The 13,179-nt window shown below is 43.6% G+C and overlaps 1 protein-coding gene across 1 annotated transcript in view; it reads right to left on the bottom strand.

Moving 5' to 3' along the window:
* LOC309544860 (protein DGCR6-like) overlaps window positions 1-12,878 on the bottom strand; it is a 39,655-nt gene extending 26,777 nt beyond the window's left edge. Inside the window, exons 1-3 of the mRNA XM_082243850.1 lie at window positions 12,751-12,878; window positions 4,634-4,794; window positions 233-333 (exon numbers count right to left, since the gene is read on the bottom strand). Coding sequence (XP_082099976.1) covers window positions 233-333; window positions 4,634-4,794; window positions 12,751-12,860 — 372 coding nt within the window. The 5' untranslated portion in view covers window positions 12,861-12,878. The remainder of the gene's footprint in view (window positions 1-232; window positions 334-4,633; window positions 4,795-12,750) is intronic.
* Between the last annotated feature and the right edge of the window lie 301 nt (window positions 12,879-13,179).

Raw genomic sequence — 13,179 nt, 5'->3', positions numbered from 1 at the left:
TGAATAAATGGCTGTGGAACGAATCATCTGAGTTTCCATTATTTCTTATGGGAAAATTTGCTTTGATATAAGAGTGCTTTGGATTACAAGCATGTTTCCGGAACGAATTATGCTCACAATCCAAGGTTTTACTGTATATTATACACATACACACACACACACACACACACACACACACATATACCACCTTGCAGAGCTGATAAAAGCAACTAAAAAAAATAAACTGTCTTACCTCTAGCTCCCTCTGCTGTGTATTTCTGAGAATCAGTAAATTGTGTGCTTTACATGACTGTTGTGCTTCTCTATGCTTCTTAAGGAGATCTTGCTTCAAAGCTTTTGAAACATAAGACAAAAACAGAATCTCACAAACAATGAAGAAATAAATACCGGTAATATTATATCACAGAAAAAAAAAAAAAAAAATCATCTTTTTAAAGTGACCCTGTCGCCAAAATATGAACAATATGACTGTGCACTCTGCAAATAAGATATAGAATATTCTCCTCTCGTGTTGCCCACACCACTAATCTCTGCTGTATTGCAAAGAAGCCGCTGCTGGAAAAATCTTCTGGATAAAACTTTTGGACGTGCCAGATTCCTGGTTCCCCAACAAACACTGTGGTTTCTCTTGCTGGCCACTGCTGTGAACAATACATGACATTGAACCAAGATTCCAGCACTCCTGAAAGGGTCTGATGCTGAAGAGTCTTCAAGCAGTGGCTTCTCTGCAATATAGCAGAGATTAACTGTGTAGGCAACAAGAGGGTAATATTAAATATCTTCTTTGCAGAGTAACTTTAAACCATAGCATACTGAAAAATCAATGGGTTTGTTTGCACTGTGCTGGTCATTTTGCATTAGAGAGCTAAACACAGGTAAAAGAAAAAAACATGGCCTCTGCACACTGTATTTAGTAATGATTGCATGTAAAATAACCCACACAAATTCTAGACGCACAGACATTTATTTATTTCTGAGTAAGGGTGTAAATACCTAGTTGGAACACACACGAATGGTAATGTAATGTTGAGCTTGCTATGCAAAATAATCATCAATTTCTTTTCTGGCTGCCAAGTCTAACATACTGTATATTTAATAAGAAAATAGAGTACTTTATCATTGCTACTGCTGGAATTACATTTCAAGTTTTCTTTGGTCTCCAGTAAAAATTCCATATTTTAGAGGGGGGAAGTAAAGACAGATTTGCAACGGCTCTGATTTAACCACTTACGGACCAGGCCTATTTTGGACACTTGTTGTTTACAAGTTAAAATCAGTATTTTTTGTTAGAAAATTACTTAGAACCCCAAACTATACAATATATTTTTAGCAGGGACCCTAGAGAAAAAAAAATCATTGCAATACTTTGTCACACCGTATTTACGCAGCGGTCTTAAAAACACATTTTTTGGGAAACAATACATTTTTTGAATAAAAAAAAATATAGGAAAACAGTAAAGTAAAAGTTAGCCCAATTTTTTTCTATAATGTGCAAGATAATGTAAAATAGAGTAAATAGATACCCAACATGCTTCAAAATTGCGTATGCTCGTGGAATGGTGAAATATTGGTACTTAATCTCCACAGAGGGCCCTTTAAGGCTATTGGGAGGAAGCAACGTTTGATGTTGCTCCAGTCCTGAAGGCCATAGAGTTGAGTGGGGGCCCATCTTGCCCTCACTCGACATCCTGCCTGGGACAGACATGGGCGGACTGGATAGTTTTCCCCGCTACCGCCAGCTTCAGTAAGCGGGGAAAATGACCGGGAAGCGGCGGGAGGGGCACCTTTCCCCCTGCCCATAAAAGTGATCCTGCGGCAAATCTGCCACTGGGACCACTTTTATGTGAAAGAGGACTGCCCACCCTGTAAGAAAACACCGGGGTTATGGCAGCTATCTGCTGCCATAACACCGGTATTTAACATCAAAGTAACGATGTAAAACTGCGGCGGGCGGTCGGAAATGGTAAAACGGTCTCAACTGGATGCGTTTGGGGCTATGTACCCACAAGAATATCATATTGAGGGCAACGGCAGTGCCTGTGCAGCCACTGCATCCCAATTGACAGCAATGGGAATCCTGGCATGGAACTCCTGTGCATCCTTGTGCAGGTAAACATTGCCCTTCACTGATGTATGGTTACGTATGCCCCATGTATAAACAAAACCTAACAGAGTATGATCAATTATTTTACTATATAGGCCTCATTCACACTAGCACTTACTGTAAAGGAGAAGTGATCAGGGAAGCATAAACAACTTTTATGCCTCCCAGATCACTTTTTCCACAGGTTTGAAAGTGCAAACGAGGCAATATATAGCAGGCTCAGTATAGGTAATTGATTACATGCTACATGTTCAAGTATTGTGTAAAAAAAAAAATAAATAAAAAAAAAATATGGGATTTTTGACTAACCGTAAAATCAATTTCTCTCATGTTCACTGACGGACACAGCTCCTGTCATTCTTGACCATTGGGTTTTGCTGCCCCCTATAGGAGTAGGACACTAGGCAGAAAAAAACTGCTGGCTACACCCATGGGCAGTCCCAGGGGGGTATACTCCCTTTCTCTACTATAGTCACTCAGTTTAGTTACAAGCAGTGTCAGGAGAATTATAACTCCACAGAGGGGTGGGTGCTGTGTCCATCAAGGACCTTCAGAGAAATGGATTTTGTGATAAGTCAAAAATCCCATTTTCTCTTCCATTCATTGACGGACACAGCTCCTGTCATTCTTGACTATTGGGACGTCCCAAAGCAGTGTCAAATATGAGGGGTGGGAAACAGCAAAAAAATTCCCAAGGCTAAATAGTAGCCAATCAGGCGAAAGGGACTCAACCAAACAACTGGAGCCCACCAGAATAAAACAATACACTCTCAAAGGGGATCAGGTCCTCTTAACAACAGCCTGCAAAACCTTGCGGCCAAAAGAAAAATCCGCAGACGCCAACACATCCACTTTGTAAAACTTTGTAAAAGTGTGCACCGAGGACCACATGGGCGTCTTGCAAACCTGCGTCACTGACGCCTGATGACGGAATGCCCAGGAAACACTAAACGCCCGAGTAGAGTGCGCCTTGACAGGGAAAGGAGGAACCTGACCCCTAATGGAAGAGGCCCGAACCACCGTCTGTCTGAACCATCTAGAAATGGTCAAAGAGGAAGCGGACAACCCTTTGCATCTGTGAGCACAAATAGAGAGTCTGACTTCCTGAAAGACTCCATAGCTGCTAGGTACACCCGCATTGCCCAGACCACATCCAAGGCATGCAAACAAGAAAATTACTGCCGGACTACACAAAACACGGCCGCCGTATATAGGAATACATAAGACTACAACAAAATGGCGGCCCAGCGTGGTGCCATGAGGCCTACAGGGACCCAGAAATCGGGGAGACTAGGCCTCACGACAGATCCACGCAGGAACAGGGGGCCCTGGCAGAAGCCCCCACCAGGTACAACCCCCCCCCGCCAGTCGATTGTCCGCCGGCAGCAACCCCCGGCAGCAACCCCCCCAATTAGCGCCCTGCCCCCACCCCAGGAAAGTGGTCAGACCACCCCAAAAAAATACATCCCCAGCATAATTGGGTGGGGGGGCAGGATGAGGAACTTGGCAGGAGGGGGTGCCTGCGGGAAGGAGTAGAACCCAGGGAGTCCAACCGTCCCAAGGAGGGGCCCGCATCCACCCCAAAACCCTCCATGGGGTAGAGGGGCGACAGCTACTCACCATACCAGGAACCAGGTGGGCACCGCTCCAGACAGATCCTCCTCTCCATTGAAATGGGGGGGCTGTCATCCAGGAGGAACGCTGCAACTCAGGCCGAGGCCAAGTTGTATGCGACCCCGCAAGATGTTTAACTCGCAGGGCCACCCCCCTTCCAATGGGGCTATGTCGCGGCTGACCTAGCCTGAAACTGAGGCCTGTGTGCACTCGCTGGCCAGACTGGGGTGACCACTGGATCTAGATTATCCAGCCCGCCGCCAAGTCCGGCAGTTGATAGTAGATCTCACAGGAAAAATGCAGGAGGAGAAAAATGTCCTATCTAAAAAATGTTGCCAGTACCAAAGATCCCAGCAAGGAACTAGGTCCTTAAGCCTGACTAGGCACAAAAAACTGACTATAGCAGGAAGAGGGAGTATACCCCCTGGGACTGCCCATGGGTGTAGCCAGAAGTTTTTTCTGCCTAGTGTTCTACTCCTGTAGGGTGCAGCATAACCCAAGGGTCAAGAATGACAGGAGCTGTGTCAGTCAATGAACGAAAGAGAAAAAGGGATTTCCCACACTTCAATCTTGTGTACAATTTACATAACTACTGAAAGAAATATGTGGGCTAGCACTGTGGACTTCCCTTACCCAGTGCTAGTCTCCTGCATGTCTCTGGTTTTCCAACTTTGATAGTAAAAAAGAGTCAACAGATATTTTGTATGCAATAGTTTTCCATTTATCGAACTACACATCAATATACAGTACAAACTTAATACATAAATAAATACATGAGGAAAAAAAAAAAAAGACAAACTCCCTTTAACTACCCTAATTATCTATAAATCCATCCAGTTTAACCAATAATATAAGAAAAATTTCCCCCTGGTTGTGCAAAGAAAACATTTTTGAAGGTGTAACATGCATGGATACCTCTGTGTTCTGCATGTAGCTTTGTTCGCTGGTTGTAGAGATTTTTTTCTGTTAGGTGCTGAATTTCCAACAGTCCTTGGACAATTTCAAATACTGTGCCATCAATCAGTGCCAGGGCCAAATCACTTAGAATGGTGTAAGACAGGCGTTGCTGACAGGAGCTGGATGACAAAAAATAAATAAAAAATATAGGAGGACAACAAATAAACAATGCAGATTTGCTGTAACAGATCAATGGATTAAAATATAAATCCCAGTTTGATGTACATACAAGTATACATGTGTAAAGTCTCTCCACTTCATATCCTTGTAATAGTTCACCACAATCAACAAAGTGTGGTTATGAGTAAGCGATCATCTGTATTGTGAAACGCGTCAACCTGGCATGTCCCTTGATGCACTGTCTGTATGGATTTGTTTATGAGGAATAAAAGACATCTTTGATTTCATAGATTTCCGAGTGCGGTCCAACTTCTTTGGTTTGTGCTAGTTCTGGATGGTGGATCTGACCAGCACTGGTATACTTAGCAGCACCTGAGCGGCTTCTCTCCCCTATTCATACCACAATCAACAAGCTCTGGGGAAAATGAGTGCAGCTGCATTTGCAAACTGCACAGTCTATATGCCTTTAGCATGCCAGTGTCTGCTGAACACACCTCCCCCCAATCACCTTTTTAATAAACTTTATCCACCCATCCATGATGCCAAGTCACTGCTGGTAGCGGAGAGCGGGAGATGGGATGGCTAGGCAATCATTTCAGTGTTTGCACTATGAATTGGTCCACTGGGAGAGCAGCTACAACAATCAGTGAAGACATGTTTTAAACCTCAAAGTGCAATTATACCTTTTGCACCTCTCCCCCCACCGATGCATACTTACCTCAACATGACAAATGCAGCCTCTGATGTTTGTTTACACCCTATAGGCAGTCTCTTGCCATCTCTCATGGTCTCTGGCCATAGGACCGAAGTCAATGGGACTGTAAAGCACAGATGCAGCCAAGAGAATGAGAGTTGTGGTGCTGGGTGTAAACAATCCCCAGAGGCCATGGCCTATAGACAGGGAGGGAGGGTTTGATTTGGTCTGGTGAAGTATGCAATCAGGATAAAAGCCTTTTGTCTTAAAGTGTAGTTATACTTGGGACAGGGCTCAACAAATCTACCGCGACCAGAAACCGCGTCCCGATGGCTGGTCCCCCACCAGCCCACCCACCGCCGGCACCGGACGTGAGCAACCCCCACCCCTGACCTTCCAATTTCAACATCCAAAAAGAAAAAAAAAAAAAAAAAAAACACAAATCCAGTGCTCGCCAATCAGTGCTCACTGTGGCCCACCCCTCCCCGAGCATGGCGCCCAAGACAATCAGGGAGGAGAGTCCAGCACACACCTGAACACAACTGAACATACACCATGAACTCTAGCCCCAACAACCTCAAGTGTGAAATCCTCACACCCTGAGAGCCCCAAAGGGACACACATCCCCCAAAACCAAGCAGTGAAAAAGTCATCCTACCCAGCAGCACTGTAACCAAATAAAACAGTCGCCCGACCCCCAAATAAATCAAATTTTTTGTTTTAGTTTAAAAAAAAAAAAAAAAAAAAGTGGCTCCTTACGTTAGCTGGCTCCTAGAAAGAAAATCTCCATTGCATTGCATCCTCCTGTACTGCAAGGTTTAAAAGTTAGTTTAGTCTAGGGCAGTGATGGTGAACCTTGGCAACCCAGATGTTTTGGAACTACATTTCCCATGATGCTCACCTACACTGCAGAGTGCATAACCATCAAGGGAAATGTAGTTCCAAAACATCTGGGGTGCCAAGGATTGCCTTTACTGGTCTATGGGATAAGAAAAGCAGTTTTACGTACCTGATCTTCTCCCCTGTGGTCCACTAGTGAACTGTTCCTCTGTGTCCTAACATCCAAAGCTTGGCAAATGGACTGCATTAATCTTGATACTATCAGAGGGCATTCAACCACTGGAATGCAGGAAGAAGAGTCTGCAGGGATCAGGCCTACAACCCAGAGGAACTAGCAGTAAGACTGCTTTTCTTGTTCCTTAGGTCTAAATTAGCTTTTAACCCTGAGAGCAGCCCCACTGTAGAAGAGCATTTTTACTGATTCTGGAGTTCAGCTTTAAAGGATAAGTTCACCTTTAAAAATAAATAAATGCACATCTTTTTGCAGGTAAAAAAAATGTGCATTTATTATTTTTTGTACTTGGAGCCTGGAAGCATTGCACCAAAAATCAGCAGATTGCGGGTGCCATGCAGGACTCCTGCAGACTTGTCTGTGTATCTGTTTGGTCCTACCACATACAGGCAGGCAGATACACACTGACAAGAAGAGACAATGAACTACAACTACCACAGTGCTGCAACAGTTCCCTGGTGGTTCATTGAGAACTATAAGTTGACAGCCGCAAAGGCTGTTGCTACTTTTAGTTTCCCATTCACAGAATATGTGCGGCCGAGTGGACTGAGCCCCGCATGACCATATTTTTTTTTTTTTTTAAATAGTGAGAGCAAGTGCAGGGAGAAGATCATTGGATGTCATTGGATGCAGCAGATCAGGGAGACATTGCAGGAGTGGAAACATGTTACAGGTGAAGAGAGTTTCCCTATGGCCGCACATCCATGACATCCCTGAGGTGTGTGTGGCAACCTCAGCCTGAAATGACCAGGCCATGCCCCCAATGTGTTTCACTCCACCGCTTAGTCATGGGGAACCCATGAGGTTTCGCGCCATCCCTCTGCACAAAACACACACCTCAGGCATATCATGGATGTGCAGTCATAGGGAGAAATGCTTTTCACTCTGAGCCATTTCAGGAGTCGGGACAAGCTTCCTCCCAAACCAGCACTCACAGTGGTGGATGTCATAGGACTGGCACCCCCTCCAATAGAGCCTGAGTGGCACACAGCAGGTCTTGGGTTACAACATGTTGCATGTTCCACCCTTAAAACGGGCGGAATATGCAACATCTTACCAAAGGTGAACTTATCCTTTTAAGAGGAACTTCACTAAGTTTTATAAAAATTAAAAGGCAGCAGCAACAAATACATTAGCTGCTATGTAAAAATCAGGCACTTACCAGTCCATGGAGTCCAGCGCTGTCTTCCTGCAGTCTATTCTTCTCAGTGCGGCAGTTGCCTGGGATTGCAATCTTGGATTTGGGAGGTGGCTGTGACTTGTACAGTGCAGGATCCTGAAGCCTCTTGGGACATGCTGTGGGACGAGTAAGGTTATTCTTCGGCTATGTGAGATGTGGTGAAGTGGGTACCAACAAAAAACATTACTTATGTGATCAGTAAATGTGAAGATCTGTAACTGAATACAATCAAAAATGTCCATATGGAGTTCACAATGGTAAGTGCACGTGGAGTAATCCAAAACAGAGAGGTGAATCTTGATACTGATATCCCATTACTAACACCAAAATAAAATTGCGCTCACCAGATGCTGTTGACCCTGAATACCATATAGCATGAGGGTCAAAAAGGCTGTTAGGATGGTATAGGATTCCTGAAACGATCTGCAACCACGGATGTCTCCAAGGTGTATATCCAGCAGGATAGGCAAGCCAGACTTGCATTTGTTTCTGCCTTTACCATTGGAAATTTTCTGAGGGTTATTCCCCTTTTTTAATAAACGTTTTATTTGGGTTTTACACTATGTCTGTTTTCTTTGGTTTATTTCCACATGGGTCTGGATTTCTGTGAGTGATCCTTTCTACCTACCCTGCTGGATATACACCTGGGAGACATCCGTGGTTGCAGATCGTTTCAGGAATCCTATACCATCCTAACAGCCTTTTTGACCCTCATGCTATATGGTATTCAGGGTCAACAGCTTCTGGTGAGTGCAATTTTATTTTGGTGTTGGTGATGGGATATCTGTATCAAGATTCACCTCTCTGTTTTGGATTACTCCACGTGCACTTACCATTGTGAACTCCATATGGACTTTTTTGTTTGTATTCAGTTACAGATCTTCACATTTAGACCCCGTTCACACTGGGGCGACTTGTCAGGCGACCTGGTCGCCTGCCATAGAGTAGCACAGGACCCGTTCTAATAGGAGCGACACAAGTCGCTCCGACTTAGAAAAAGGGTCCTGAGCTTCTTTGGGGCGACCTGCATTGACTTCAATGATATGAAGTCCGTGCCGGCCGCTCCGAGGTCGCGGTGCGAGCTGCGCACCGCGACCTCACAGGTCGCCCTGGAACCGGCTCTTACTGATCACATATGTCATTTTATTTGTTTGTATTGAGAACTGTTGCAGTTCCTTACCCATTAGCGCTGCACTTTTATTTTATTTTCCTTTGCATCAACCTTTTTGTCAGTGGTTTGTGTCAGCAGCTTATACACTTGCTTGGTTAGCGCAGTTTATGCACCCCGTTTTTTTCCAAAAACATAACTTGCTCCCCCCAAAACCTGCAACTTAGTTACAGGCAGGAAGGGGGTACTTCACTTTTTCAGTGTTTCCCTTTTAGTAATCTTTTTACTTTGGTTGACACTGGAAAAGACTACTTTTACTTTATTTTTCATATAGAAAAAAAAAAAAAAAAGGGGGATAAATAATTGCGTTAGCATTCCATATTGTTATACATACATCCCTCCCCCTTAATTCCCTTCAACCCCACCCTCCTACCCTCATTTGCTCCCCCAACCTATACTTTACCCCTTTCTTTTATTCTCTTTCCCCCCCTCCTCCATATACTTCTAATCACCCCTTAACTCTGCATATTTCCTTGTTCTTTTGAATGTTACCCATTTATCCCAAATGATACTAAACCTCTACTTGATCCTCTTCACAACTGCTAAGATACTCTATTTTATAAATATAATCATTCTTTTGAACCATCTTATCGTGGGGCTTTCTGGGTCTCGCCATTCTTTTGGTATTACCCCCTTTGCAGCATTTATCAAATGGGGCAAAACTGTATTCCTATAGGTTCTTATTTGGCTTCTTGTATTATGAAATAAAACATACCCAAGAGTCGTTAGCAATCTCAGTGTCCGTAATTTCCTTTATATACTGCCGCACACTCTGGCAGTACTCCTGTATCTTTGGGCACTCCCACTATATGTGTGCCATTGTACCCCTCAGGTTGCACCCTCCAACATAATGGTGTTTTGATATTTATGTGTTTTAATGGGCATTATATACCACCTCGCCAGACATTTATAACTCATCTCTATCGAATTTATATCTACCGCTAGATTGTGGACAGCTCTCAAGACTTTGCTTAACTGTTGCTTTTCCAACTGTAACCCCAAATCTTTTTCCTATTTTTCAATGAATGGCGGTATCCTCTTCTTCTGACCTAATAGGCTGAGGTATTGTTAAAAAATGTATTAGCTGAAGATGCAGCCATTCATTCATTCCCTTTTTTGTTTCAATTCTTGATATGTACATATATTCCCCTTTTTCATTATATCCTTTGTGCATTTTTATCCACAATCCAATCTCCAAAATGTGCCTTATCTCCAGGTATAAAATAATTTGGCACTGTGAGTGAAATGGTGAATTGTAATCCCATTTTGATTGTCTGCAAACTATTTCCCATACCCTAAGAGCCCGTTCACATTTGTGCGATGCGGGAACGCTGCGAATACACAGCGTGTTCCCGCATCGCATCCGCGACCCCGGCAGTTCACACTGCCATATGCTATACGCTGGGGGTGTCAATTATACGTTAACGACAACCCCAGATCAGATCGCAGTGCGATCTGAAAGTTCGCACAGAATCGGATCGCACTAGTGTGAGCCACCATGCGATCCGATTCTGCTGCGGACCAAAGAAAAAAAAAGGGTCCTGTGCGTGTTAGGTGCGATTGCGGTGCAAATTCAGCCATACAAACTGTATGGCTGAATTTGCACCGCACAGAGATCGCATGTAATTTTAGGAGCAGTGCGCTCCGAATTACATGCGATCTCTGATCGCACAAATGTGAACCGGCACTAAACATGTTTCTAGTCAAATCACATGTATTTCTATCTAACCTTCTATACTTATGTGGTACCTGTATATTATCTCCCAGCCGTGTTTCACTAAGTGTATTTTTAATAGTCACCCATAATTTATCACTTCTTATTTTTGTCCATTCTCTCAATCGTGATAATACTACAGCCCTGTAATATCTTTGAAAATCAAGGACCGCTAACCCCCGTGTGCTTTGTTGTCTTTGCATAGTATTGAGAGCTGAATTATCGGTTTCTTGTTGTCATATACTTTTTGTTATCATTACCTTTAATGTTTTAAAATAAGTCTGTGGGATATAGATTGGTAGGATCTGGAATTTATAGAGGATTTTCAGCACTATCGCCATCTTTACCAAATTAATTTGTCCCATCCACGAAAGCGATTTTGATAGAATTTTTTTTTTATTTCTGCATTTATTTCATTCAATAATAATATATAATTTGCTTTATATAATGATAAGTTTATCCCCAGGTAAATGGAAATTATTTTTGTAACTCGAATTTCTTTCTTTTTTAGGTTTATACCTAAAATGTCAGATTATACGGGATTCATTTTAAATTCGAAAAATCTCCCTATCTCTTCAGTCCATTTATTAAATTTGGTAGTGTAATTCTCGGTTTAGATTTAGAAAACAATGTATCATTTGTGCATACGCCACCACTTTATGCTCTTTCTCACCAATCTTTACTCCTATAGCGCCGTTGTTTCGTATGGTAGCACACGTAAAAAGGGAAAGAGCGGGCATCCCTGTCTTGTCCCGTTATACACCTCGAACAGTGCTGACAGGGTTCCAATAACTTTACTGATGCTGTTGGATGATTGTATAATGCTTTAATCCACTGTGACTAGACCATCCTTGGGCCCACCCCTACCACCTCTACTGTGCTCATCATAAATCCCCAATCCACTCTTTCAAATGCTTTTTCAGCATCTATTGACAGGAGGAGTGCAGTAGATCCAGCCCCTCCCACCTTTTGAGTTAAAGAGGTTGTAAACCGAGAAAAAATTTTTTTTTTTTTCTTTACATCCTGAAAGAGAAAGAAATAATGAGCTATTATGCATCGCATACTAGCTCATTATCAAATACTTACCTTAGAACAAGCCCTCGCCGCGCCCTTACCTCTATGACGGGCGACATGTACAGTCGCCCGTCTTCCGGGATTGCGACATCCGGCCATCTGATTGGCCGGAGCCGCGGTGATGTCACTCCCGCGCACGCGTGCGGGAGCCGATGGTCACGGCACAGGGCTCTGAAGGAACGGCACGATAGGCCGTTCCTTCAGAGCGCATGCGCCAGTGACGTCACTGGCTGCATCAAATGTAAATATCTCCTAAACGGTACATGTTTAGGAGATATTTACAGTACCTATAGGTAAGCCTTACCTATAGGTACAAGTGTCAGAGGAGGGTTTACTTCCTATTTAAGAGCAAAGTCCTTACCCCATTATCCTTTCCTTCTCTCCCTGGAATAAATCCTGTTTGATCTTCATGAATCCATCCATGAAACTCCTTTACTCTGGTGGCAAATACTTCTGCATATAATTTTATATCTGCATTTAATAGTGCAATGGGTCTATAGCTGGAGCACAAAGTTACATCCTTTCCCTCTTTAGGTATCACTGACGTATGCTTATGACTCAACCAACCTAATTTTGAACCCTATGGACTAAGACTGGGATGCCATTAACATTCATGTGTGTGTATAGGCAGGTGTCCCAATACTTTTGGTACTATAGTGTATAATCCACAGGTAGATAAGTATTATTTAGTGCTGAAGAGACATTGCTGGTCTCTCCTACAATAGAGAACCTGCATGTGTGCAGTTTTTTTATCTTTTTCACTTTAAGGTGAAATTCACATTTCCTCTAATGAACGCCCTGATCCCCAATGTACCAAATACCATCCCACTAGGGTTGCCACCTCATCCCTTTAAACTAGGACACATATTACACAGGTTCGGAAGCTAATTAAACTCACTGCCTTATGTACATTATACCAGCCTCAGAACCTGTGTAAATTATATATGTTCTGGAATTAAGGGATGAGGTGGCAACCATACATCCACACAAGCCTGTATATAAACACTGTGTGCCCCTCCTCCCCCATGATAACAATCCTCTCCCAGCGCTGACCTAGGGAGATCCTTCACCAGGCTCTGCAGCTGGGACAGCAGGTAGTAATGTCTCTCCTGCTGCAAGGTGATATCACTCGGCTCTCCGTACATCTCCCTGTAGGCGGCCATGTCTTCCACACGGTCACATGATCCCCGATGACACCACGAGACGTACGACCAGACAGAGCTTAGTTACGTACGTAGCGCCAGACTTGGGAGGAGTCAGAGGTGTGGGGGTGTTTGGGAGGAGCTTTACACATGTGGGATGGTCAGTGGTCATTCAATGCATAGAGCGCCTGTTAGCCTTGTATGGATATGGAACTGTATTGTCCAATAGGACATTGGATAGCACATACACTAAGCACGTGACCTGGCTTCCAGCTCCCAAAACGTGCAATCCCTATTCAGTGTGGAGTTCCTTATTATTGGGGCGGGGCTGAGCTGTGTC

This window comes from Pelophylax lessonae (assembly GCF_965119305.1).
Source record: "Pelophylax lessonae genome assembly, chromosome: 1".
Taxonomy (NCBI): domain Eukaryota; kingdom Metazoa; phylum Chordata; class Amphibia; order Anura; family Ranidae; genus Pelophylax; species Pelophylax lessonae.
This window is presented reverse-complemented; position numbering and strand designations above follow the sequence as displayed.